Below are 25,410 nucleotides of genomic sequence, written 5' to 3'. Positions count from 1 at the left end.
TCTTAAAGTCCTCATATGAGTGAAGGCGTAGGATACTTGTCTTCCTCTGACTAATTTCACTGGGCATCATACCCTCAGTTCCACTCACGTAGTTGCAAATGGCGAGATTTCGTTTTGTTCGTTGCCGAGTAATACTCCCCATCTTCTTTATCCATCATCTGTCGGTGGCCATCTGGGCTCTCTCCACACGGTGGCTGCCGTCGACGGCGCTGCTGTGAACACGGGGGTGCACGCGCCCCTTCGGAACAGCACCCTGTGTCCCTTGGATAAATACCTACTAGTGCCATCGCTGGGTCGGAGGGCAGTTCTATTTCTCATTCTCTGAGGACCCGGTTTGCGTCCCCGCAGCCGCGCGAGAGGGCTCTCCTCCTCCGCGTCCTCGCCACCGCCTGCCGTCGCCGGAGTGGCTACATCAGCCGTTCCGACGGTGCGAGGCGGCGTCTCGTTGTGGTTTTGATGTGTATTTCCCTGGTGAGGAGTGACGCTGGGCATTTTTTCACGTGTCTGTTCACCACCTGGACGTCTTCTTTGGAGAAGTGTCTGTTCCTGTTTTTAGACCATTTCTTTATTGGATTATTTGTTCTTTGGGTGTTGAGTTTGATAAGGTCTTTACAGATTTGGGCTAGTGACCCTTTGATATGTCATTTGCAAATATCTTCTCCCATCCTGTCAGTTGCCTTTTCGTTTTGCTGATTGTTTCCTTCCCTGTGCAGAAGGTTTTTATTTTGATGAGGTCCCAAGAATTCTGTTTTGCTTCTGTTTCCCTTGCCTCCGGAGTGTGTCCAGTAAGAAGTTGCTGCGGCCGAGGTCAGAGAGGTTGTTGCCTGCTTTCTCCTCTAGGATTCTGATGGCTTCCTGCGCAGACTCTATTTCCAAACAAGATCCCCACTGATGGGAACCAGAGGTGGACACACGTCTTCGGGGGCACCGCATCCCACTACAGAGGTGGAGACGGGGCGAATCCAAGGGCACAGGGACAGCATCCAGAGTCCCTCCTGTAATAAAGAGACACATTAGCATTTTTGCACAGGAGGTGGCCCGGGTTCAGCCCACAACCCCTTGTGCAGGGCACCACAGTGGGCATTGTAGGGCCCCAGAGACACCTTGTCTGCCCGGATTTCACCCCCAGGGGATTCACCGCACCCACAGCCCCAGACCCACTAACCCGGCCCACCCCTTCAGGCTATACCAGGAAGTGGCCGGAGCCTGGGAGTGGGGGGAGGGGACAGGTAACCAGCTGCCTGGAAAAGAAGGGCTAATTTCCCTTATACTTCCAGGGCTGGGGACAGGGCTGGGCCTGGGAGGGCTCTTGGGGGAGGGGCGGAGAGCAGGCCAGCCCTTCCCTGCCAGCACTGGTTCCTGGCAGGAGGGGACTGTGCCTGCTGTGCCCGGAGCTGTGAAGTGGCCCCCATTACCCCCTCCAGGCCAGCTCAGCCCAGAGAGCGGTCGGGGCTCATGTGAGGAGGTGTGGCGGGACTCCCGACAGAAACGAAAGCGTGGGGGCCATCCAGGAGCCGGCCACGTGTCCACGCAGGGCAGGTGCTCGTGCCAGGGGCCCTGCTCCCCTCCTGGGGAGCTCACCCCAGGCTCCCCACCCCTCCCCTGCAACGCAGGCAGAGGTGGACACAGCCCCGGCCTTCTGGAAAATGCAGGGGCAGGTGGAGCGGGGCTCAGCACTGGGCCAGTCACACTGCAAGACCCTTCAGTGGTGCTTATTTTTTTGTGGTTCATGAAAAGCATTGTTTCAGGGCGTCTGGGTGGCTCAGTCAGCTAAGCATCCGACCCTTGATTTGGGCTCAGCTTGTGATCTCATGGTCTCACCTCCTCAATAAATAAATCAATCAATCTTTTTTTAAAAAAGCATTGTTTCCCATTCTACATTAAAAAAATTTTTTTAATGTTTATTTTTCACAGAGAGAGAGAGAGAGAGAGCATGAGCAGGGGAGGGGCAGAGAGAGAGGGAACACAGAATCCAAAGCAAGCTCCAGGCCCTGAGCTGTCAGCACAGAGCCTGATGTGGGGCTCGAACCCAAGAAACACGAGATCATGACCTGAGCTGAAGTTGGACGCTTAACCGACTGAGCCACCCAGGCACCTCAAATATTTCCTTTTTTTAATAGAGGAAAATTCATACAACATAAAATAAACCATTTTAACATAAACGATTCAGTGGCATCTAGTCCATTCGCAATGTTGTGCAACCAGTTCTAGAACGTTCTCCCCACTCCAAAATAAAAGCCCATACCCATTATATGTGAATTCCTCACTTCCCACCCCTCCATCCCTCAGCAACCCCAACCCGCTGTCTATCTCTACAGATTTGCCAATTCTGGGTATTCTAGACAAACGGAACACACCCTCCGCGGTCCCCTGTGACTGGCTCCTGTCCCCCGTGGTGTGAGGGTTTGTCCCCACTGTGGTTCAGGCCAGTGTTTCATTCCTCTCATGCCGAACAGCGTGTCACTGTATGGACACGGACACTGAGGGGGTGTCAGTGCTGCCTGCTGGGGACGAGACCTCGGGGTCGGTGCGCACGCGCACGGAAGGGACAGGCGTGCCGAGAATCTTTAGGGCAAGAAAGTGGGATTGTTCACCGTTTGTCCCAATCACCTTGTGGCCATAGCTGAGGAGGGGACGCTTCCCTGGACAGAGACTCACATTGAAATAGCGTCTCTATGAGAAAAATGCTGGGATCTGCCCAGGGTCCAACAGCGGCCAGGGAAAGAAGTTTCTGGAACATCTTCAGCTTGCCAGCCTCTCCTGAAGCTGTTATGCAGGGTAACACGCGTGAGCGACTCACAGAGAAGCAGATCCCAGAGCGGCGTCCACGCTGTGCACACGGGCCAGGGAAGCCCCTGCAGGGCACCGCTGGGCTTGGGGCTGGGCAGGGGCTGACGCGGAGCTGCGCAGGCGCGGTACCGGGGTGCCGCCCTGTTTGTGAAGCACACGGGCCCAGAAAACGGACAGAAGGTGCCTCAGGCAGGCGTCAGCCAGGAAGGGTTCCCGGGGTGCATCTGTCTCTGGTCTCCGTGCTCTCAGCTCGGGGACGGTCCTGTGAGGGCCCTGCTCAGGGAGAGAGGCCAGCGCTGCCCAGGGTCCCGCAGCCCTGGTGGGAGGCAGCATGGCCTGAGACCTTCCTGTCCCCACCCCACCTTATGGCCAGCCCTGCCATGGCTCCCTGGTCCCCTACGTGGCCCGTGCACAAAGGACAGCTGCCCAGCCTGGCTGCTCATGGAGGTGGCGGGGGGATCCAGTGGCTTCTGATGGCTCCTGGGACATGCTGGGTGACCATGGCAGGCCCAGCCAGCCACCGCCTGGACCCCCACACTCCCCTCAGCCCTACAAGGCCAGCAGGCAGGGCGGGACCTAACACAACAGACAGAACCTCCGCTTGCTGCCTGCTCTCCCCGCCCCCACCCCGGCCCTGGGGAGACCAGGCGCTGCTGACAGCCAGTCTGCCCAGCCCAGTGTGGACGTGCCAAGTGCCAGCAAGCCCCTGGGGGAGGCCAGCGCCAGGCTGGAGTGCCTGGGAGGGGCGGCGAGGGGGGACAGGTGCAGCCCAAGCTGTAAACAGGCCCAGGGGTTGCAGGTATAAAAGCTGGAGTCCCCGCAGCTCTCAGCACCCCCAGACTGACCTGCCGCCCCAGGACCCTCGAGGGAAGCCAGACGCAGGTGAGCCCTGCCCGGGGAGGGGTGGCAGGGGCTCCGGGCCCAGCCGGAGCCTCCCAGGCTGCATGGCGGAAGCTGGGGGCCTCATTTTTATCCATAGGACAAGGGGGGCCCCAGGGGGCTGAGGAGACCCCTGGGAGGTCCAGGGGATGCCAGCAAAGGAGGAGGAAGGGGAGGGGAGGGGCAGCCCGCAGGGAGCCTCAGTCTAACGCAGCTGTTTGGGCCTCGGGCTGCATGGGTGGGCTCGTGTGCACACACGTGCTGGGGTGGCCTCCCAGAAAGTGCTATTTGGGGGAGCCGTGTGGGGAGGCTGAGACCCACTCACTCACCTCAGGGCCCCAGGTGCGGAGTTGGGGGGTCAGAGAGCCTGGCAGGGGGGAGGGTCCAAGGCCCACAGACCAGCTGACTCTGGCAGGCACGCTAAGCCAGCTCTGGATCCCCCGGGACACAGTCCCCATCTGAGGGGCCCTATTCCATCACCCCGTAGCCCTCTCTGGGACCCAGTCCTTGCCTGAGGCAGCCTCCTGACTCAGTTACCCTACGCCCTCCCAGCCCTCTCCGAGTCCCAGTTCCCGTCAGAGGGGACCCCGTGCCTCAATTATCCCCCCCCCACAGCCCATGCAACATTTTTCTCATGCCAGCACCTGAACTTGGTGACTCACCGGCAGGTGCCGGCTGTGGAACACAGCCCCCAGGAGGACTCGTGGGTGGTCCCCAGGGGTCAGGGGTCGGAGGAGGTCCCTTCCGGCCTTGAGAGGGCATTCAGGACACAGCAATGCTGGGGGGGTCTTAGCCAGGCTTTGAGCCCCGTCCTGCTCTGGTTGCAGAAGTCAGTGCGGTGGGAGGAAGGGTCCGGCTGGGGGACAGGGTGAAGTGGGTGCCTTTCCAGGCGCGGGGGGCAGCATGGGAGGCCGGGCAGAGGCCTCGGGCACCACAGAGCGGCTGTGTGTGGTGCCCCGCAGCTCCCACACCTGCAGCTCTGGCAGGAGACGCCAGCCTCCCTCCGGGGGTGAGTGAGACTCCATCCCAGGCCTTGGATCAGGTCTATAAATACAACACCAGCAGCCTGAGGCCGCTGGCCCTGTCCCCCTCGGGCTCTGATCTCAGGCTCCTCTGCCTTCCTGTGGGGGGGACCCCTGAGAGCAGAGGGTGGAGCGTGTGGTAGACAGACAGCCCAGGGCACCCACCAGGCTCCGCAGACGGGATGCCAACCCCGGGCTCAGCCAAACCAGGCCTGGGCTTTGGCTGAGCCCCTCCTTCGTACAGCGGGTGACCCTGGCTCTGGCAGGGCTCCAGGTGGCAGGCAGGGCACCCCCTCCCTCCGGAATGGAACTCTGAGATTCTGGGGTGGGAGAAGGGGAATCGGGGTCTCAGCCCAGGATGTGGGGGTCGGGGTGGGGCCTGTCCTGTGCGGCTCTGTGGCCCAGGCCTGCACCTGGCCCCAGCGGACCCCCTCCCCTCCACACACACCTCCTGGAGCGGCCACTGAAGTTGGCTACTAGGGACAACACTCAGAGGCTCAGCTCCAGGCCCAGTCCAGGGCCCAAAGCCCTCCTCCTGGCATCTCCCTTCCCTCCTGGCTCCTCACGCGACCCTGAGAAGGGGCAGGGCAGGCAGGGGTCTCCCCATTTCACAGATGAGGAAGCTGAGGCCCGGAACAGCTGTGGGGCATGCCCAGGATCGGGAAGGGGGACGTGCCCGTGGGCCGGGCCCAGCACTCCTGCTCCCCTGGCTGCCGGGGTCGAGTTGCAACCTTTGACCTGTGGCTTATCTACTGGGAAGAAAGGAGAGACTCCTCCAGTCACTGCCAAGCCCCACTCAGGACGCACGGGCCACTGGGCTGCCCTTCCTGGCCATGGGAGTATATTCCAGAAAGTTCTACCACCCCGTGAACTTTCGAGAGGGCCAAGGAGCCTCTGAAATAGCTGTTTTGCCACAAGCCCCAGAACCCAACCCCCCCCCAGGGACGGCAACCCGAGAGCCCGGCAGGTCACAAGGCACCGCCCCGACCACAGCACAGCCTGGTCCCCACCTGCTGACCCTTCGGCCTGTGACCAGACCCCCACCGTCTGGCTGGAGTCCTGGCCTGCCTCGGTGGCTCCTGCCCGACTCGGGCTCTCCGTGAACTGAGGACAGTGACACGCATTCCTCCGCCGGCTGTGGTCCTCCCGCCCAAAGCATCCGGGCGGGGCTCAATCTACAGCGGGCTGGAAGCCGGCCCCACTCAGCACACCTCACTGCGGGTGGTCAGGTGGCCACCAGGGTGTCAAGGTGCCGGGCTGGGGGCTGGGGAGCGAGGCCAGGGCCGTGGGCCCTGAGGTCTGATGGAAGGAGGTGGGGCTTTAGGTAACAGAGAAGGCTTCCTAGAGGAGGCGGCTTTGAGATGGACCTGAAGGGACAGAGGAAAGTTCCCTGATGACCCTGGGGCGTCAGAGGGCAGCCACCACATCTTCTGAGCAGAGCGAGGGGCCTGGTGATGGTCACTTACCGGACTCAGGCCTCAGCCTCTTCTGTGAAGTAGATGTGGTGCCCCGAGGGGCCAGCTAGCAAGAGACAACAGGGGTCTCCGTAAGACCTGGGGCCCCAAGAGCCTCTGCGGTCAAGGGCACCTGGGGGCCTGGTCCAGGCCTTTGGGGACCCAACTCTGGAGGCAGGAGCTGGCGCCGGGCAGGGGACTGGGTCTGCTCTCGTCTGAGCCGAGCACCCCCACCCAGCCCGTGTGCGCCCACCGAGCTGGCCCCTGTCCACTGCAGGGCCAGGATGGACGAGGACTACTCCTCTCAGATGAAGAAGATGGCCTTGGCCATGGGCACGTCCCTGTCAGACAAGGACATAGAGTTGCTGCCCACGGACATGAGGCATCACGGTACAGCACACCCCTCGTCCCCGCACCGTGTCCCCGCCCCGGGCCTGGCCCAGCCATGGCCAAGGAAGCAGTGGACACAGGAGTCCGTCTGCTCCCCCTCCCCTGGGCTGAGCGCCCCGCATGCACGGGGTGGGGGAGGGGAAGTGCGGGGCGCCCGCAGCAGAAGCGTCCCCCGGGCTCTGCGTGACCCGCGCCTGCCTGTCCCAGGCTCCTTCAACTACGCCAGGTTCTTGGAGTACATGCAGAAATTCCAGGCCTCGGGGCAGCTGGAGAGCGCCATCCGCCAGGCCTTCCAGACTCTGGACAAGGACAGGAGCGGCTTCATCGAGTGGAACGAGATCAAGTAACGGCCCGCCGTCAGCGACGGGGTGCTGAGCCTGGGCCCCGGGCCCGTCCGTGGCCACCACCCCTCCCCCCCGCACAATACCCGGCACCCCCCACCCCGTCGGGCCCCAGCCGGCCTTGTGGGAGGAGGGGCCGGCCAGAAACAGCCCGGGCCCACAGCACCGGCGCCAGGCCCAGAGACCACACTCCAGGCGGGCCTCAGGTTCCCCACCTGTGAAGGGGGAAGTGAGCACCTTGCAAACCACTGGGCGCCGGCCAGACACCCCTCGGCTGACCCGAGCCCACCCCTGGCCCCAGGTACATCCTGTCCACCATCCCCAGCAGCGGACCCACCGCCCCGCTGACGGACGAGGAGGCGGAGGCCGTGATCCAGGCGGCCGACACGGACGGGGACGGCAGGATCGACTTCGAAGGTGGGTCAGCGCGGACGGAGGGGCAGAGGTGCCCCTCAGGACCTCCCTGGCCGGCCCCCCCCCAGGGCCCCATGTCTCAACGCACCCATCTGGGTGGCGCACTGAGCAGGTCCCCCACCCCCAGGCACCGTCACCCTCCGCAGAGGGGAAGCTGTGCGTCAGGGATGCTGAGCGCAGGGGAGAGGTGGGCTGAGAGGGCTGTGGGGAAGGCCAGCCAGTGCGTAGCAGGGGCCGTGGTGCGGTGGATGGAGGGGTGGTCTGCGGTGGGCGGGGAGAGCCTGGGCTCTCCATGGCTACCCCGGGGTCTGGTCATCTTGCAGCCCTGCCCCCCACCACGCCCCCAGTTGCTGGCCCTGGGGCCAGAGGGCAGCAAGGTGGCCCTGAGAACAGTCGAGCAAGGCTCAGAGCCCCAGAGGGACAGACCTCCAGACCCCCCTGCCAGCTGTGAGCCCACCGCACCTCTGGGCCGGCAAACCCTCCCTTGTGGGGTGGCCCCTAGACTTAACAGGAGCGTAGCATGGCCAGAGGGTTTGCTTGGGACCTAGAGCCCCAGCCTCTCTGTGCCTCAGTTTCCCCACTGAGAAAGGCAGGATGATCTGAGGAGCTCTAAAGGGAATTCTGGAAGGCCCCCACAAAGACCCAGTCCATCACTAACCCCCAAAGGACCTGGGTGGGGGCACAGAACACACGGCAACAGTGGGGGTCGATCCTGCTCCCCAGGACCCAGGAGGGCTGGAGGCAGGGTCCCCTCCCTCCTGAGACCCCCCTCATAAAAGGGGGCATGTCTCCCCACTGGGTCTGCAGGGCTTGAGGGACACAAGGCAGGGAATTATTTACTAGAAATCTGTCTCCTATTCTAGAATTTTCTGAATTGATCAAAAAGGAGAAAGTTCCAAAGAAGAAGTAGTGCCATGCCCAGCCCTGGGCCAGGGAAAGCTACCCCATGGGGCATCGTGGGGCATCTGTGTGCCCGATCAAGGAGGCTGTGGGGCGGACGCAGCATGTGCCAGGGAACTGGAAGAAAAAAGTCATTAAATGAACAGTGCAGCCTGAGTGCTTCTTGGGGGGTGTGTGTGCGCTGGGAGAGGGCCGTGGGTCTAGGTGAGAGCCGGGGGGCAGGGCAGGCGTGTGGGGTGTAGCGGGGAAGACAGGAGGCCGGGCCGGTGGACCATCCAGCCCCTGCCCCTTCTGCACCCCCCCTTGTCCCCACAACCCCGGGGACACCTGCAGGGGGTTCCAAAGCCGTCTCTCGCCTCTCCCAGCACTGTGCTCTCTGGGCCCAGACCCCCGCAGAACCCCCTGGCCCAGCCCAGCTGCCCTCTGCTAGGCTGCCCTGGGTTCTCACAGCGGCCATGTGAACACAGAGCGGGGACACCGGAGACCCCAGGGTCCCAAGAGGGCCCTGGCCTGTGTCTTGCGTTGTGCACTGCAGTCAGTCTCTGCCTGTCTCCTGGCTCTCTCCTTCCTTCTCCCCAGCCTCTTCCCGCAGAAGAGATGGCCCTCCCCCCTCAGGGCCTCGCTCCCCCCAAGCTTACCCTCTGGGAAGGGGGGTGCTCCTGTCCCGTGATTCAAGTACCACCTGGCAGCCAGGGTTCCCATCCCCCCTCTCCTGTGCTCCTGATTCCTGTGTCCATCTTGGCTTCCTGACACCCCGTTTCATGGGGAAAAAGCACCTCAAACTTAGAGCCCAAGGCTGAGCTCTGATCCCCTTCCCCAAAGACCCACCACCCATACCTTCCTGTTTGCGCTGCCTGATTGCTGAGGCTGCTCGGCCAGGAGCTTGGAGATCTACACACGGGCTGCACCCCTCCTATCCCGGGGCCTGGCCCTGGGCCCCCTTCCCAGCCTCCCCTGTCCACATGTGGCGGGCGAACACATGGGCAAGTGTGGCTTATGGCGCAGTTTATAGGAAGTGGGTTCTCTCTTCCAGTCTCTGTGGGACTCACATCCTCCAGGAAGGAGGGGCCAAGGTGGCCGGACCACCCCAGGAGTGAAGGCGCCCCTCGGGAGCACCCTCACTGGGCTGTGGCAGGAGCGAGGCCTACTCACGCATCGCCCTGCACCCCTCCCTCACCCACTTTGTGGGATCCCCTGCTCTGCCCCCAGCAAGCTGCCCACCTGCCACCGGCCCATTGGTTCTCGGCACAACAGCGGAGGGACCTTTATAAATACAAGTCAGACCTGGGGCTCCCCAATAGCTCAGTCGATAGAGCAGGAGACTCTTGATCTTGGGGTTGTGAGTTCAAGCCCTGTGTTGGGCACAGAGCTTACTTAAAAAAAAAAAAAAGGAAGTCAGATCCATCCCTCCACTCAGAACCCTCTAGAAGCCCCCCTGTCAAGCCAAGTCCTTGGACTTCAGACCCCTCCCAGCCCCCACATTGGCTTCCTCACTGCTCCCCCCGAGCAGCCGCTCTCAGGCCGCCATGCCCTTCCCTAGACTTACATGTGCGTGACTAGCTCCGTCGTCTCCTTCAATGTTTCCTCAGATGTCACGTCCCAAAGGAGCCAGTCCTTACCCCCTGCTGCACATCACACTCGCCCTCCCCACGCACTCCTCACCTCCTCGCCCTGGTGTCTTTCCCCGAATATGCTACAACACTCAATTATCACGGTTATTGTGAGCAAGAAAAGCACTAAGGGCACGGGGTCTGAGATCGGGGAAGAAAGGTTTTGAGCCTGATATCGGCACAGCTTCCCGGTCAAGCACCACCAGTTGGTGACAGTGGCCAAGGGGCTGAGCAGCTGAGGAGGGTGTCTGGTGGCCGCCTGGGTGCTCGTATCTGCCAGGGAGGAGGAGGGGCTTTGCTTAGGGCCCTCAGGGGCTAGAAGTAAGGAGTGAGGACAGGAGAACCAAGCCCGTCCTCACAGAGACTGGGGTCCAGGCTCAGCTGCCCAATCCCTTCCCTCACTCCCCTTCAGAGCAGAAGAAACCCCTCTGGATCAGGGGCTGATGCAGCTTCATGCAGGCCAGCCCTGGCCATGCCTAATTATTTGCCTATTATTTGTGGCTGCACGGCCATGGAACGCCTGAAAATACAGAGTCACAGACAAACACCATACGGACAGTACAGTGAGGAAGCAGGCATGGCCGCCACGGTCCAACGACCGAGACTGTAGGGGAGAAGTGGTGTGAGGCAGGGGGGAAGGGTCAGCTCACAGGAGAGCACACGGCTCGAAATGTGTACGCGCGCGCCCACTACCACAGTCTCAGAATTCCTAAGGCAAAAATGAGCCAACTAGAATGAGCAAGAGGTGATGCACGATTCATAGTGGCAGATTTAACCATTCCTCTTGGGCACTGATAGAGTGAGAAGGAAGAAAGCAGTCAGGATACAGAAGACTAGAAACACGATGCGTGAACTCAACCCAAATGATAAAGATCAACTCTGCACCCAACAACCGCATTCTCTTTACATCAACAGATAGATCATCTGCCAAAATTGGCCAAACGGCCATAAAGCAAGTCTCAATCGATTCAGAGACTTGAAATAACATAGAACACATTTTCTGACCATAGGTAAGTCAAGTGAGAAAGCAAACCCAAAAAGAAAAACAATGCAGTGCTAAACAGCCCGTAGTTCACAGAAAAAATACTTTGAACCTAAGAATCATGAAACGGCAATAAATCAAAATCTCATGTTGCTTGGAGAAAACACAGCGTTTGCTACATCAGTTCAGGAGAGAAAGGCAGACCATCAGTGATCTAAGAACGCTTCCTGAGAAGTCAGAGAAAGAAAAGAAGATCAAATTTAAAGGAGAGGGAGGGAAGTAGAGAAATTCTGAAAGGTCAAGGCCCTCGCCCCCTGGCCTGCCCCCTCCTGCAGGGCACACCCCATGGGGCAGGCTGCTGGTCTGTTTTGCTCATGGTTCTGCCTGGCACGAATCCAACAGGAACTTCAAGGATTTGTTTGTGCTGTCACTTGTCACCAGAAAGGGCCGTGGGTGAGAAGCACATTGTCAGAGGGCCACTCGTACAGTGGCCTTGGGGAGAGGGTCCAGGCGGGGTAGGGCCAGAGATTCCCCCTCCCCCCATAACCCGCAGCCCTCTGGGGAAGGGACTGTGTCTGAACTGAGGGTATCCCGCCACCCTGCCCACAGGGGGCTTAGCTCCTGCTGGGTGGCGCCCAGTCCCGCCCGGGCTGGGAAGTCAGGCCGCCCTGGGTCAGAGCGTCACCCCTGCCCACCTGCACCGGTTTCCCACCTCCCCCCCTCTCTGGACCTACCCTAGGTGTCTTCCCACCTGCTGAAAAGCCCACTTGCAAAAATACATAGTTTAGTAACTTACAGTAGCTTCCCCCTGGCATCTCCTAATAACAGCTTCAGACAAAAATACCTTTTCCAAGGAATGGGGGGGGTGTTGGTGCACAGGGGGGTCTGAACCACCCTTCCCCTGTGTGGCCCAAACCCTTTGGCTGCAGCTGTAGCCCAGGGACGGATCAGAGCTCGTGCCTGCCACCCCTCCCCGCCCCTCCCCTCCCCTCCCCTCCCCGGGGGCCCAGCCATCCCCCCTTCCAGGCACCTGAGAGCATGTGCCAGAAGGCCCGCCTGACTCTCAGAACTGCAGGCAGAGGGTCAGCTGCAGGGCAATCCTGGCCCTGCAGGGAGGAAGCCGGCCAGCAGCTCTGCGGGAGACCAAGGCGGCCCCTCCTGCCCTCAAGCCCCAGACGGGGTGCCCCGCTACACACGCCGGACGGCCACCTTCTCCCCATCCAGCATCTCACAGGACGAGACGGCCCCGTGAGGAGGGGACACAGACGGGCCCAGGGCAGATGCCCCCGCCCTGGGCAGGGGTCAGGCCAGAGCAGCCCTGCCAGTCTCCCTGCTGCGTCCAGCTCCGGAACCAAAGAGGGAGAGGGAAGCGAGGGCGGACACACCCCCAGAGCTGCTCCAGCCCTCCCCCGGGCGGCCCTGCCACAACCCACGTGCCGGAGGTCACCCCGTGTGGGCTGCAGGGACTTTGGGCCAGCACGCGAGTGCGCTCCCAAGTGCGCCCAGCAGTGTGGGCTGCAGGGACTTTGGGCCAGCACGCGAGTGCGCTCCCAAGTGCGCCCAGCAGAGGGAGGGGAGGCGCATCCGGGAGAAGCACCCTCTCTGTGGCCCTCTCGCCACCCCCACCCTGACTTCCGGGGCGGCCTCACCCGCCTCTTGGGCAGGGCCTCTCCTGTGCCCACCCTTCAAGGGCTGCAGGCTGCACACCTCTAGGGGGCGTCCCCAAGCGGGGGCAGGAATAAGCGGGTCTCTGCCACAGGAGCACAACGGAGCGAGGCATCCGGAGAGAGCCGGGGAAGGGCCTCCGAGCTCCCGGGACCCCGCGGGCCAGCCAGGGAGCCCGAGGGCCCAGGCCGGAGCGGCAGCCATTCCCTGTGCTCAGCGGCCGCCACTCAGCCCCAGGGGCCGCAGGGCCAGCCGGGCAGCACAGGGCGTGGGACTGAGAGCAGAGCTGGGGACACCCCCATGCCTGGCCTCCGGCCGCCACCATCCCTACACCAGCCCAGGAGAGAGAGAGACAGGCAGGGTCATACCAAGTTATTAAAAACATATTTTTACTATTAAAATGCAGCTGTGGAGCTCTAACCTCAGGATGACCTGAGCCCAGGACAGAGGGAGGGAAGGGGACGGTGGGGCCGGGGCCAGGAGGGCCCAGGGCCGGGAGGGGACCCCCCTCCCCCCGCCGCCCTCAGCCCTGCAGCCCAGTCCTGTCCATGCTGCGCGCGATCACTTGGCGCTGGGAAACGGCCGCTTGCGCTGCTCCAAGAGCTCCTCCAGGTGGTCGGCCCGCTTCACGGCGGCCTGTGACACGCGCCCACCTGCGGTCAGGCCTTGGCTGTCCCCCACCCCCACCCCCAGGCCCGGCCTCGGGGACCCACCTCATGCTGCTTCCGGAGGCTGCGAACGGCCTCCTCCTTCTTTGCCAGGGCCGCCTTCACCCTGCGGGGGAGCACAGAGTGGGCATTGGCACGGTCCCCCAGCCAGACTCCGGGCTGGCGAGCAGCTGAGCGTGGCCGCCCAGCCGGGAGGGGTTGATGTCTGGCGCTGTGACCCCCACGGCTGGCCCCAGGCCACGGCCCACAGGACCAGCCTTGGTGGGAACCCTGGAGGGAGCCGCCCCAGGTCCGCCTCTCTGGAAGGACTGAGGGGTCCTGCTGGGCTGGGCGAGCTGCCCGCTCCTGAGCCCCCGGGGCTGGGACTCCTTCCGAACGTGAGCGGCTGCTTCACCCAGGCCTCCCTGGAGGCCGCGCTCCTGGGGCGGAATAGAGCAGATCCCAGTCCCGCTGGGATGCTGGGATCCCGGGAGGCGAGGACAGCCGGGCCCTGGGGCCACGTCGCAGGTGGACCGCCCAGCAGCTGCTGATGGCCCCATCCTGCGTGGGCGGTAAGGAGCGGCAGACATGCACCCCACTTCCCTTTCTCAAGCCCAGTGTCCTGTCATTTGGAGCTGAGGGACCCTGTCCCCCCTTCCTCATGCTCCCCAAGGACCCCATCTCCAGCCCCCACCTCACTTCACTCCTTTCCGAGTGCTCCCCAAGGACCCTGGCTTCGGCCCACAGCCTCCCTCCCCCACCTGTGCTCTCCAAGAACCACATCTCCTGCCCCCCTCCTCCCCTCCCCCGTGCTCCCCAAGGACCCGGCTCCAGCCCACAGCCCACCTCCCGTGCACCTCCTCCAGCTCCGCCTGCTTCTCCCGCCTCAGCTGCTCCAGCTGGGCCCTGGCCTGCCGGGTCTCCTCCTCGGAGGCTGCCAGCCGGTCGGCGAACTCCTGGCGGAGCACCTCGGCCAGGCTACTCCGCTCGCTGACCAGCTGCTGGTTGACCTGGGTCGGCGCGGGGCAGGTGTGAGCGGGACCCGGATGTGCTGGGGCCACGCCCACCCCGCCCCTGCCCCGCACGGCTTACCGCACAGCATCATCCCCGCTCACCACCCCCCTCACTCCACCACCCCCACCTCTGCTCACGCTGGCCCCGCTCACTCCCGTCCTGCTCACCGCCGCCACGTCCGCCAGCTCCTTCTCCTTCTGCCGCACCAGGCCCTGCAGACGCAGGTTCTCCCCCTCGACCTCCCCAAGGCGCCCCTTCAGCTCCGCACACCGTTCCTGCAGCTTCCGCTCGGACTGCTCCAGCTCCGACAGCTCCGTCTCGTACTTGTCCCGGATGCGCCTGACGCTGGGGGGCCGGCAGGGCAGGGTCAGGGGGCCCCGGGGGCGCAGGGCCGCGCGGGGCGGAAGGAGAGGGCCTCACCGGCTCTCGGCGGCCCGCTCGCTCTCCTCCCTGGCGCGCGTTGTGTCCGCCTCCAGGCGGTGGATGACCAGCTCGATCTCCTCGTCCCGGCCTCTCCGGATTTCTTCCCTCAGCTCCCGCTCCCGGGTCAGAAGCCACGCCTCCTGAAGGCACAGGGAGCTTGGGGGGCCTGCCAGGTACGTGGGGTGGCAGGACTTGCCCCCCTCCCGTCCTCGGCGGCTCACATGCTGGATCTTCAGACCCAGGGAGGACATGGCTGGGGCACACAGGGGCCCGTCTGCTGCCAGACCCGCCAGGATCACAGGAGGACCCAGGTCCTGGTTCTGAGAACAGGGTTCACCTCCAGGCCTGGCGAGTGAAGGCCCAGAGGGGGCGGGCCTTTGGAAGGCAACTTGGAAACCATGTCAGGTTTTGCACCACGAGCCCTCTGAACCAGCTGTCCCCATCTGCAAACATGTCCTATGGATACAGTGGCCGCTGTGTGCGGCTACAGGGCACATGGGGAGGCTGCCCGGCCACTGCTGAGGTCTGTCACTGGGCCAATGGGCCATCGCCTCATGTGTGGCCCTGTGCACTTGTCAACCACCGCCTCTTTCCGAGACAGGTGAGCCTGGCGGTGCAGTCCATGCCTGTGGAAGGCACCGGAAGCTAAGGAGGGAGACCACCTGCAGAGCGTCCCTATTTGCTTGCTGGCTGAGTGTTAACCCTGAGAGCAGCCAGCGGGAGGAAGGGAGGGGCGAGATTCGGCCCCCTCTGCCCATTGACCCCGCCTCCTGGCCGGGCACTCACACAAGCACGCTGCCGGGGCTCCCCCCACCTCCGGAGCTGCCTTACCGTGTGACACCGGGAACCCTGCCCTCGGGGAGGCCACAGAGGCGGAACCCTCATGCCGCCTGCTTTGATGTCTGGGGTGCTGGGCAGGAAGGAACACGGGGGCTTCCCACTCCCCACCTCCTTCTTGGCGCAGCTGGCCTCCCACATCTGTCGCTCGACCTCCAGCTGGTCCTTCAGGGCCTTCATCTCCATCTGGGTGGCGGCAACACAGTGAGAACAGGCGTGGAGCCCCTGCCCGGGTGTGAGCTGGGCAGAGGGTGTGCAGGGGGCAGGGGAGAGGGTCTGCAGGCTCTGCCCAGAGCTCCAAGTGGCTGCCACTCTGGCAGGCAGGGTCAGGCCCGGATGGTGACCCTGACACAGAGCCTTCATCGCCCAGTAGTGGCCGGAGGGGTGGGGGTGCAGGGGACACACGGATGGGACGGGGTGGGGTACGCGGGGAAGGTGAGAGGGATGGGGGCCCAGGCCGCAGGAGATGCAAGGGAACGCGGTGGACGGGACTCGGGGGGCAGGACCCGAGGACGCAGGCGCGCACACCTGGTGCCGCCGCTCCTGTTCCTCTCTCCCCCTCTCGAACTCGGCTCTGAGGGCCCGGGCCTCGGCTGCGCTGCCCTCCTCCAGCTGCTGTCTCAGCTCCTCCAGCTCCGCCCGCTGCCTGTGAGCAGCGACAGGTCAGCGCGGATGGGGGCGGGGGCGGGGGCGGCAGGCGGTGCCCAGGCCCCTCCCGGCGGCACCTGGCCGTCTGCTGGCCCAGCCGCTCCTTTTCCTCGGCCACCTCCTCGTAGAGCCGCCGTCGCTGCTGCTGCAGGGCCCGCTGCTCCTGCTCCACGTGCTGCTCGAAGCTGAGGGACGAGGGACAGGAGGGGCTCGGCTGGGGACCTGGCTGCCCGCCCCGCCCGGCCCAGGGCCTCCACCGTCCTGGCGGCCTTTTCAGGGAGGCCACGCCCCCCGTGCCAGCCTCCCTGTCCCCCGCCCTCCCAGGCTCTGCTCGCCCCCGTCCTGTCCCTGGCAAGTCCGCCAGTTCCCGCGCACGCACCGCTGCTGGGCTCGCTCCCGCTCCTGCTGGCCCAGCGCCTCCTTCTCGCGCTCCAGGTGCTCCCGCAGCTCCTCCACCTGGCGCCCGTAGCGCTGGGCCGCGCGCGCGTCCACCTGCAGCAGCTCCTCCTCGTGCAGGCTCTTGAGCCTCTTCACCTCCTGCTTATGCTTGGCGATCAGCTTCTGGATCTCGGGCTCCAGGCCTGGAGGGAGGGGGCCACAATGCGGGGGGCCGCAGAGGACCCCTGAGCTCTGCCCACTGCCTGCAACCTGACCCTTACCCCCAGTGCTGTCCCCCACCCTGACACCAGAACTGCCGTCCAGCCAGGGGACCCCCCCACCCTGCCACCCAGAGGCTCCAGCCCCAGGCACAGCTGAGTCCACCTGGGCCCACCACTTCCACCCCCACCCCCGCCCGTGGAGTCACCGGGAAGTGTCCCGGGGCAGGAAAGCAGGGCACAGGCACAGCTGGGGTGCCCCGTCGGCCCCCAGATCCACCCTCTAAGCAGGTAGCAGGGACCCCGTGTGCCCCACATGCTCCCACCCGACTCAAGCCCCTGGAACGTAAAAGACTTAAGGCAGCAGAGAGCAGGCAAGGCCCATCCTCTCGGACCCACCCTTTGTGCCAGATCCTCGGCCCATGGCCAGCCCCCTCCCTGCCTCCTCCGGGCCTCGAAGCCGGCAGAGGCCTTGTAGCGGCCCAGGAAGGCCATCTCCTGTGGGTATGCCCGGAACTGCCGGTCCGGCTCACAGACCCCTGTGACTCCCCGGGGCCATGTGGCCTGTCAGCCTCTGATCCCCAGCGAGGTGTGGCCGGTCCCTACCTCGGACTGTAATCTCCTTGATTTTTCGGGTTTTCTCATTGATCCACTTCTCTCTTCGGACTTTCTCAGTGGCACTCATTAGTTCTTTGAGTTTCTTAATCTCCTGCGACGGAAGAGACAGGAAGTCGGCAGAGACCCCGGCCCCTCAGCCACCCACCCCCACCCCGGCCCTGCACACACCAGTGCTCCTATTCTGCCCTCCCTGGAGGCCAAGGCAGGGTCCAGTCTGGAGGCTTGAGATGGGGGAAGTGATCGGCCTGCAGAGGCCCTACTGGGGCGCTCCTGGGTCCCCACTTCTGTGTGACCAAAGGCCCCCAACCCTGGTGCCACCATCCTACCCCGAGTCAGCTCTCAGCCTGGGGACCATGGCTGCCCACATAGTGGGAAGTGCCACTGGGCAGGGCAGGGGAGGCAGCCTGTTACCACCATTAAAGCAGGGTGAGGCAGGGCCCGGTCCTCAGGCGGCAAAACCAGGACAACAGGGGAGGTCCCTCTGCCCAGGTGCCCAGAGCCAGAGCACTACCGGCAGGTGGCTCCTCCCACTCCCAGCCCCGCCTCCTCGTGTGTGAGGCGGGAGGGGTGATCCGCCGCGCCACCCCCCCCCCCCCCGGGGATCTAGCACCCAGCACAGCTCCAGTGGAGGGCGGCACCTCGTCCGGGTGCAGGGCGCAGGCCCAATAATCTTGTTTGCAACCTTCCCCCCGACCGTGACTCCTCTGCTCCGAGGCTGCCCTGCTCCCCAGGAGGCCCGAGAGCCCGCGGGGGCTGCAGGGAAGTGGCCGCAGCGCCACCCAAGGGGCTCACCAGCTCGTGCTGCTCCTGCACCTGGGCCTCCCGGTCCCGGCGCCTCTGGTCGCCCTGCTTCAGCTCGGCCACCACGGCCTCGCACCTCTCCGCCAGGGCCTTCTTGTCTTCTATCAGCTGTGGCAGGTCAAGGCCGGGAATGAGGTGGCCGCCCTGAGGAGGGGCCCCACCCCTGTGACCACTGACAAGGGGACCCTCCTCTCCTGCTGGGGAGCCCTGGGGCCGAGACCACAGGCATGCATGTGGACAAGGGGCATGGCTGGGGGCGTGGCTGGGGGAGCACCCAGTGATGCCCTGGACCCCCAGCCAAGCGGCCCCCACAGGGAAGATGCTGCCGTGTCTAACCAGGGGGCAGTGGGCCTGCCCAGAAGCCCCACGGGTCTAGAAGTCTCCGTGAGGCCCAAGCCAGTCTGGAACCCAACGACCCCTTGGGCCCTGCAGGTTCCGGCCCCTGTCCCCTGGTGCCCAGTTGCCTGGGTGGCGGCACCTGGTCGATGAAGGACAGGTGCCTCTGGATGGTGGCCTCGTAGTGGGCCCTCTGCTGCCGCAGCTGCCGGCCCAGCTCCTTCTCAGTCTCCTTGACCCGCCGGACAGTGAGGTCCCGCTGCTGCACCTGTGGGGGCGGGGCGGACACACACCCAGCTGGGGGACCAGGGGCGAGGCAGCAATGGCCCCGCAGGGTGTGTGAGGATTCGCCAGGGTGCTGACGCGGTGACGGCCCCGGGCGGGGACAGGGATGGGACGGGGACCCAGCAGGACGCTACCAGCGCTTTCTGCAGCAGCCCCACCGCCTGCTTCTTCTCCTCCACCTCCAGCTGCAGCCGCATCACAGATGAGCTCACCGTGCATGTGGGCTCCGGGCGCCCCTCGTCTGGCACCAGCCCCTGGGAAGGCGGCACGCGTCAGGCGATGACCAGGTCAGCGATGACCCGGCGTCCCTCCCCAGGGACCCTCCGCACCTGGGGAGCTGAGGCCGGCCGGTCCTGCCCCGACTTCTCCATCTCGTGCAGAAAGCTCATGATACTCTGCAGCTTGGCCTCCGAGAGCAGAGTCCCGTCTTCGGGGGGACTGGCGCACGTGCCAAGCTTCCCAAACCTCTCCAGGTTGTCTGCCGTCAGGGGGCTGGCATCGTCCTCCTGCAGGGGAGGGGGCACAGCCTCAGGGGCTGAGGTGTGGCCGAGAGCCCTAACTCTAACCTTCAGGGACCCCTGGAGCGAGTGCAGGCACAGCTAGGAAAAGCGGCCGGACCTGGTCTGGAAGGAAAGGCCTCTCAGGCTGCCCAGATGCCCGCAGGGCATCGCCTAAGGGTGCCGTCAGAAAGGCAGCACCCGTCCCCCAGCCCCCGGCTGTTCTGAGCACCCTAAACCTCGGCACACCCTTCAATGAGTGGGGAGTTCAACAGAGCCCCATCTGGCCCTTGTTAGGGGCCCGACTGAAGCAAGCAGAAGCCCAGTGGGCTCCCCTGGCCCCCACCCTACCCACACCAGGGGCTGGGTCGAGGGAGGACACGGCCTGCGGTCACCTCGTCGGTCCAGGAGCATTTGTCCTTGTGATAGGCCCGGGGGTTGGGCAGTGGCTCGGGCTCCTCCTCCAGCAGCCTTAGCGTGGCCAGCAGCTCGTCCAGGGTCGCCCTGGACTGGGCCTTGCCCTGGGCGGGGCCCACCGCCTCCAGATCCTCACTGGCCACGCCCTGGGAGCTGGCATCCTGCAGTAGACAGGCAGGAGGGACAGCCACTGAGGCCATCAGAGGCGGAGACCCCCCCCCGAGAACTGTGGGGACCACTGAGGCCATCAGAGGTGGAGACCCCCCCCCCGAGAACTGTGGGGGCAGGGAGAGGGCAGGCCGCCTCTGCACAGGGTCACGGCCCCTGAGCCACACGGATTAGGCACGCCCTGACCCACCTCCAGGAAGATGGAGAGAGTGGCCTGGCCTCCTTGCCCCTCAGCCCAGGGGCTTCAGCCCAAACCCAACCCCTGAGCTTCCTGCTCCCTTCTGCGGGTGTGGACGCAGGGACCCCACCCAGGGCGTCTGTCGCAGCCCAGGGGGTTCTGGAGCAATCCGTGAGACCCCTCCCTGCAACAATACCCATTCTGGGCAGCCATTCCTGACACGAGTGACCCCACCGTCACGCAGGGGCTGAGGCTGGAGGGGCGGACAGGAAGGGCCGGACGGACGCACACCTGAGGCTTGCCGGGCTCCGGGGAGGAGCTGGAGGCCGGGGGGCGGGGGTCCTCCGCGCCTGCGGTTCGGAAGCCAGCTCCTGCATGACAGAGCAGAGCGTTGGCCCGCGGGGCGTCGCCCCACCTGGGGGCAGCAAATCTGGAAGGGCCCTTGAGAGGAGACCACGCACAGGGGAGGGGAGCACGTGACAGTGGGGACCGTGGCAGGCTTCACACGGAGCAGAGGGAACATTCAGGAGCCCTGACCCCTGGGGGGAAGGGTCAGGGAAGCTGGTGCAACCACCTCAGACTCTCGGCCTCACTGGTCTTTAGGGTCACAGTGTCCAGCTTCAGAACAAGAGAGGTGGGAGCGGAGAAGCAGGGGGAGCGGGGGGAGGGCTGCACAGCCGAGCCCCCTCCTCCACGGTGGAAGCAGCCAAATGGGCAGTGTCGTGGGGGCCAAGGGACGGCGCAGAGGCCACGCCTCCCTCTGGCCACAGCCCTCCCAGGGGATTGGGGTGCCAGGCAGGGCAGTGACCTGGAGGGCACTCAGAGCCGGGAGGCAGAGGCGGGGCAGGCCTCGGGGGGGCTCACCGGCATTGGCGTTATTGGCCTTGCAGGTCTGGTGGGCCTGAGTGGGGCTGCCCGGCCTCCGGGGAGGCCAGGCAGGCTGGGGCTTCTCCATCTCCTGCGCCTCCTTCAGCAGCCCAAGCTCAGGGTCGCCTGACTTCTGGGCTCGCTTCTGCTGAAGCTCCTGCCATGAGGGACACCTTGAGGAGCCTCGCCCAGAACAAGCCGGGCGCCCTGCCCTCCCTGCGCCAGGCCGTCCCGAGGCCCAGCGTCCAGGAGCTTGGGGGGAGGCGGGCCAGGGAAGGCAGCAGCAGGGGTCCCCCAGGAGCACAGTCTCGCTCTCAGGCACAGGGGGTGGACCCGGCAGGGGTCTGCCGACTTGGCACTGGGCTTGCTGTGGCACCTGAATGGCCGCTCTCCTGGCCTGGCGCGCCTTCTCCTCCCGGACCTTCCTCCTGGCCGCCTCCTTCTGCTGGTGCAGGCCCAAGGGGCTCCCGTCTCCCAACTGCTCCCGCTGCCCCTGCGGAAGCCATAGCTGGTTTGATGGGGGAGACGGCCTCGCTCAGTCCAGACCTGGGTTCTCACGGGCCCCCCAGACCCCCAAACCGCCACTTCTCTGTCCCAAAGAAGACAAGCCTCCCTCCCCGTGGCCAGCGGCTCCTTTGGGTGGGGAGACAGCTCTGCGTCTCGGGGCAGGGGCCCCGACTCAGGGCAGGGAGGAAGGGAGCCCCCAGACGGGGTGTGGGCCCACGGGGCAATTCCATGTTTCAGGCCCACGGGTCCCAGAAGCCCCACTATACCCAGCAGGGACCCCTGGGGTTCTCGCCTGTGGGGCTCCCACAGCCGCCCCCCCCACTGACCTCCTGCTTGGACGCGCGCAGGCGCTCTCGGCGGGCAGCTCGGGCTTGGCGCCGCTGCACCTGCTGGCGGTACCAGCGCTGGATGGTGACGGCAGCCTGGTTCACCCGGTGGATAAACCTGCGAGGGCAGCGGGCTCAGAACTGAGGTGGGGCCCTGTGCACCCGCGGGGCCCGACGAGTGAGTGAGGGGCGGCCTCTCCTCTGGGGGGGGCCCCCGAAGGTCCGGGTGGGCAGGGCAGCCTGTGGCTGCACGTCCCTGGGGAAGTGAAAATGCCCATCCACAGACTCTATGCACAATCGCCAGGAATAGCCCAAAGGCCTGGCACCGTGCCCAGTACACGCAGCTGTGGGTGCGCTGCCATCCTGATGGTGGGTGCTATTCACCAACAGAAAGCAAACCAGAGACCCGGCTGGACATGACAGGCCACGGGCTGAGTGCTCAGGCCATAGAGTATTCTAGAAAAGGCAAAGCCTTAGGGGGACAGATTGATATGGCCAGGGTCGAGCCCAGAGGATAAAAGGCCTACGGGGGGTTCTGGGGGTGACGGATGTTCTATCCTGGTGGGGGTACCTGCAGACCACAGAGCTGTGTCCACGTGTCCGAACTCCCTCAACAATACGTCTAAAGTGGATGCGTCTTATCGCACACCAATACCAATCACGTGACTCAGTAAGGCTGAGTAAACTCTAAAAAGCCTTAACCTCAACTCTCGGGCCCACTTGCCAAATCATGCAGCAAAAGCCCTAACAGAGCATCCAGGCCTTGGATAACCTGGGACAGGCACACAGGGGACACGGACGGCGCTGAGACAGACGCACCGGGGCCTGTACGCTACGCACAGCCAGACGGGACGCACCTGGCTGCCGGCTCCTCCTCCCCCGCCCACCTCCAGGGCCCCGTCCCCAGGCTCCCATGGGACAGCACGGTGGCCGCCCACTGGGGGGAGCTCCCACAGTCCACGCTCTGACCAGCACAAGGTTCCTGACCAGGAGCGACGCCCTGGACCTGGGGACCCGGTGGAAAGTTCGGCCGCAGCCCACCCTCGGCGACCCCCGGGGAGAGTTTCAGGGGACGTGGCCATAAGGCTGTTTGGGGTGTTTTTAGTTTTATGTCTTCCTTCCACTTAATGCTTTTCTAACTAACGGTTTTAGTGATGTACAATTTACATGCCATAAAATCTGTCCATTTTAAGTACACGGTTCAATGGTTGTTCATAAATTTGCAGGATCGTAGGACGGGCAGCGTGACCCAGTTTTAGAGCATTTCTGTCACCCCCAGAAAGCCCCCTCCCGCAGCCGCGGGCCCCAGGCAGCTGTGGGTCTAGTTCTGCCTCTCCAAATCTGCCTCTTCTTGACATTCGGTATAAATGAGCTCGTACAGTACATTACTCTATCGGCCTCCATATTTTAAAACAATTCTTAAGTGGAAATTTCTACGATGGGAGCTTCAGGCTCGCTCCTGGCCCCTAGCCTGCGGTCACCTCTCAGCCTCCTCCTCTGTCACCTCCTTCCGTCTGAGCGGGCCCGGGGGGCCCCCGACGTTGTTCTGGGCCACGGGGTTGCTGCAGGAGAAATTCTTGTGTGGCCTGCCGGAGCCGTGGCTGTCCCCCTCGCCGGTGGCCGCCTTGAGGATGTTGCTAACGGAAGAGCGGAAAGAGCTCACTGCGCCTGCCCAGGCCTGCGCCCGCCCAGACCCCCCACGGCCCGGCGGCGCCTCCGCCTGCAAGAAGAGGGTGCTGTCTCAGCTCTGTCCCCGGGGCCCAGGCCTGGAAGGACACACTGACAGGACGTCGGGAGTGGGCACGGCCTGCTCTCCAGTTTCCACACGCTAGTTGGTCCCCAGGGCCACCTGTCCCCCACACAGGGCCCACTGGGTGGGTTACTGGGCTCTTTACGTTAAAAAAGCAAAGAGGTCTGGGGTACCTGGGTGGCTCAGGCAGTTAGGCATCTGAATCTTGATTTGGGCTCAGGTCATGATCTCATGGTTCATGAGTTTGAGCCCGGCGTCAGGCTCTGTGCTGAAGTGTGGAGTCTGCTTGGGATTCTCTGTCTGTCTCTCCCTCTCTGTTCCTCCCCCCACCCCATGCACATGCCGTGTGCGCTCTCTCTCAAAATAAATACACTTTAGAAAATGATTTAAAAAATGAAAAAGTTGGGGCACCTGGGTGGCTCAGTTGGTTGAGCATCTGGCTTCAGCTCAGGTCATGATCTCGCGGTTCGTGGGTTCAAGCCCCACATCCCGCTCTGTGCTGACAGCTCAGAGCCTACAGCCTGTTTCAGATTCTGTGTCTCCCCCTCTCTCTGACCCTTCCCTGCTCACACTGTCTCTCTCTCTCAAAAATAAAATAAAGCATTAAAAAAATTTTTTTTAATTAAAAAGCAAAGAAGTCTCAAAAGTCACAAGATCCCAGAGCCAGACGGTGACCCAAGACACCTGACGGGCAACCCCTGACTCCGAGTGTGCCGGGCAAGGGGGATGGGGTGACATGCACGGGGCCGTTCTGGCCTCAGCCGGGGGGCTGCAGACTCAGGGAAAGGCTGCGGCTTCCTCGGCGGGGACCCCACACTGGGGGGATCACCCACCCAGGTCTGGTGTCTCTCTGCCCTGGTGCCCCCAGCTGCCGAGGGCGGCAGCTCGGGGAGTCTGGGGTCTGCCCCGTTGCGTGTGCACCAGCCCCCACCCCCGCCCCAGGCCGGAGCCCCCGCCTTACTTGAGGGAGGGCGCTGAGTGGTTGGAGCTCTTGGGCGGCGGCGGCGCCTTCTCCGAGGGGACGTAGCGGTTGTGCAGCATGATGGTGACGCGGTTGCCCACGGCGCCCTTGTTGCTCCTGCCAGAAGACACGGGGCTGGCATCAGGCTGCGGGAGGCGGCGCAGCCTGAGTCGTGCTCACCGTGGCGCCGCCCAAGCGTCCCTGGGGCCCCGCGGCAGCCACCACACTGGCAGTAGGGGCCTTCTCGGGACGCAGGAGGGCTCTCTGCCCAGGGGGTCCCACGGAGCAGGACCGAAGTGCCCGCTCACGGCTGGGGTGCCTGCTGCGGGGAGAAGGCCACAGACCGTCGTCAATGGAGAACGGGCCTCTCGGGGCCAGGGAAGCACGATGGGAGCGGACACAGCTCTCTCCGCCCTCTCGCACCCACGGGAAGGACTGCACCTGGTATAAACACATGGGGACGAAGGGAATGCAGGACGAGGCTGCCGCGGAAACATGACCGCAAAGTTTTAGCAGGATGAGAAGGGCCAGGGGTCAGTGACACGTGGAGGGACAGGGGGGACGCCCAGAAGTGGCTGGTCTGCTCCCCGGAACCCCAGGGATGTGTGGGAAGTGGGGGCACTTGAGCCTCCCTCACCCTCAGCACCCAGGCCCCCAGCCCATCCCTGCGCTCCAGACGAGGGGCTGGCCCGCCAGGAGCCGCAAGGACCTGTGTGCTGAGCAGGACGCTGCCGGCCTCTCCCGCCGGGCCCACAGCAGTGGCGGGCAGGACTCTAACCCTGAGCCAGGAGACCAGAGAACCCCTCCTCGGAGAGACCGAACTAACACGTGTGGACCCCCAGGACAGCAGCCGGGCCCCCGCCCAGGCACCCCAAAGTGAGCCACCAGGCAACTTTTAGGGTCCTCTCTTACATGCTGGCAGAACCAATCTTCCGGACGTTTGAGGAAAGACCCGCACGCTAGAGGCCAACAGACAGGATGTCCGAGGGCGTCCCAAAGAATCCGTGCTGATGCCCGGCCCTGATCAGCCCGCTCTCGGCAGGAAAAGCTCTGACTTGGAGCGTCTGCCAACCTGAGGACTCCCAGC

General features: G+C 64.1%; 3 protein-coding genes across 8 annotated transcripts in view; 1 reads left to right on the top strand and 2 right to left on the bottom strand.

Moving 5' to 3' along the window:
* Positions 1 to 492, bottom strand: part of AATK (apoptosis associated tyrosine kinase) — a gene marked incomplete at its 3' end in the record, with an annotated part of 29,371 nt that extends 28,879 nt beyond the window's left edge. Inside the window, exon 1 of the mRNA XM_029927115.1 lies at positions 279 to 492. Coding sequence (XP_029782975.1) covers positions 279 to 492 — 214 coding nt within the window. The remainder of the gene's footprint in view (positions 1 to 278) is intronic.
* A 2,961-nt stretch (positions 493 to 3,453) lies between these two features.
* PVALEF (parvalbumin like EF-hand containing) lies at positions 3,454 to 8,346 on the top strand. Of its 3 annotated transcripts, none has more exons than XM_029928968.1 (5): positions 3,454 to 3,672; positions 6,423 to 6,535; positions 6,743 to 6,878; positions 7,178 to 7,293; positions 8,154 to 8,200. In XM_029928968.1, exons 2-5 carry the CDS (start codon positions 6,430 to 6,432, stop codon positions 8,198 to 8,200), a joined length of 405 nt encoding a protein of 134 aa, XP_029784828.1. In that variant the 5' UTR covers positions 3,454 to 3,672; positions 6,423 to 6,429. The 3 variants fall into 3 exon arrangements, with proteins under 3 accessions (XP_029784828.1, XP_029784829.1, XP_029784827.1); XM_029928969.1 differs by having other exon boundaries at positions 6,384 to 6,535; XM_029928967.1 differs by lacking the exon at positions 3,454 to 3,672 and having other exon boundaries at positions 6,430 to 6,535; positions 8,154 to 8,346.
* Positions 8,347 to 12,812: 4,466 nt separating this feature from the next.
* Positions 12,813 to 25,410, bottom strand: part of CEP131 (centrosomal protein 131) — an 18,117-nt gene continuing 5,519 nt past the window's right edge. Inside the window, exons 6-26 of one of the 4 annotated variants that reach the window (XM_029928762.1) lie at positions 24,324 to 24,440; positions 23,094 to 23,249; positions 21,613 to 21,730; positions 21,156 to 21,272; positions 20,776 to 20,936; positions 20,204 to 20,285; positions 19,545 to 19,727; positions 18,982 to 19,158; positions 18,787 to 18,906; positions 18,510 to 18,635; positions 18,023 to 18,139; positions 17,219 to 17,321; positions 16,396 to 16,597; positions 16,094 to 16,201; positions 15,897 to 16,014; positions 15,480 to 15,554; positions 14,529 to 14,671; positions 14,276 to 14,453; positions 13,952 to 14,104; positions 13,161 to 13,221; positions 12,813 to 13,083 (exon numbers count right to left, since the gene is read on the bottom strand). In XM_029928762.1, coding sequence (XP_029784622.1) covers positions 13,162 to 13,221; positions 13,952 to 14,104; positions 14,276 to 14,453; positions 14,529 to 14,671; positions 15,480 to 15,554; positions 15,897 to 16,014; positions 16,094 to 16,201; positions 16,396 to 16,597; positions 17,219 to 17,321; positions 18,023 to 18,139; positions 18,510 to 18,635; positions 18,787 to 18,906; positions 18,982 to 19,158; positions 19,545 to 19,727; positions 20,204 to 20,285; positions 20,776 to 20,936; positions 21,156 to 21,272; positions 21,613 to 21,730; positions 23,094 to 23,249; positions 24,324 to 24,440 — 2,614 coding nt within the window. In that variant the 3' untranslated portion in view covers positions 12,813 to 13,083; position 13,161. Of the gene's footprint in view, positions 13,084 to 13,160; positions 13,222 to 13,940; positions 14,105 to 14,275; positions 14,454 to 14,528; positions 14,672 to 15,479; positions 15,555 to 15,896; positions 16,015 to 16,093; positions 16,202 to 16,395; positions 16,598 to 17,218; positions 17,322 to 18,022; positions 18,140 to 18,509; positions 18,636 to 18,786; positions 18,907 to 18,981; positions 19,159 to 19,544; positions 19,728 to 20,203; positions 20,286 to 20,775; positions 20,937 to 21,155; positions 21,273 to 21,612; positions 21,731 to 23,093; positions 23,250 to 24,323; positions 24,441 to 25,410 lie in introns of all 4 variants that reach the window. The other 3 variants (XM_029928761.1, XM_029928759.1, XM_029928763.1) reach the window with 3 other exon arrangements.

The sequence above is a fragment of the Suricata suricatta genome, chromosome 17, assembly GCF_006229205.1.
Source record: "Suricata suricatta isolate VVHF042 chromosome 17, meerkat_22Aug2017_6uvM2_HiC, whole genome shotgun sequence".
In the NCBI taxonomy this organism is placed as follows: Eukaryota; Metazoa; Chordata; class Mammalia; order Carnivora; family Herpestidae; genus Suricata; species Suricata suricatta.
This window is presented reverse-complemented; position numbering and strand designations above follow the sequence as displayed.

Bases quoted from the DNA above. Each gene is read 5' to 3' on its own strand.
- PVALEF (XM_029928967.1), top strand. From the start codon at position 6,430: ATGGACGAGGACTACTCCTCTCAGATGAAGAAGATGGCCTTGGCCATG. The intron at 6,879-7,177 runs GTAACGGCCCGC...CCCTGGCCCCAG, and splicing joins ATCGAGTGGAACGAGATCAA to GTACATCCTGTCCACCATCC. The intron at 7,294-8,153 runs GTGGGTCAGCGC...CTCCTATTCTAG, and splicing joins CGGCAGGATCGACTTCGAAG to AATTTTCTGAATTGATCAAA.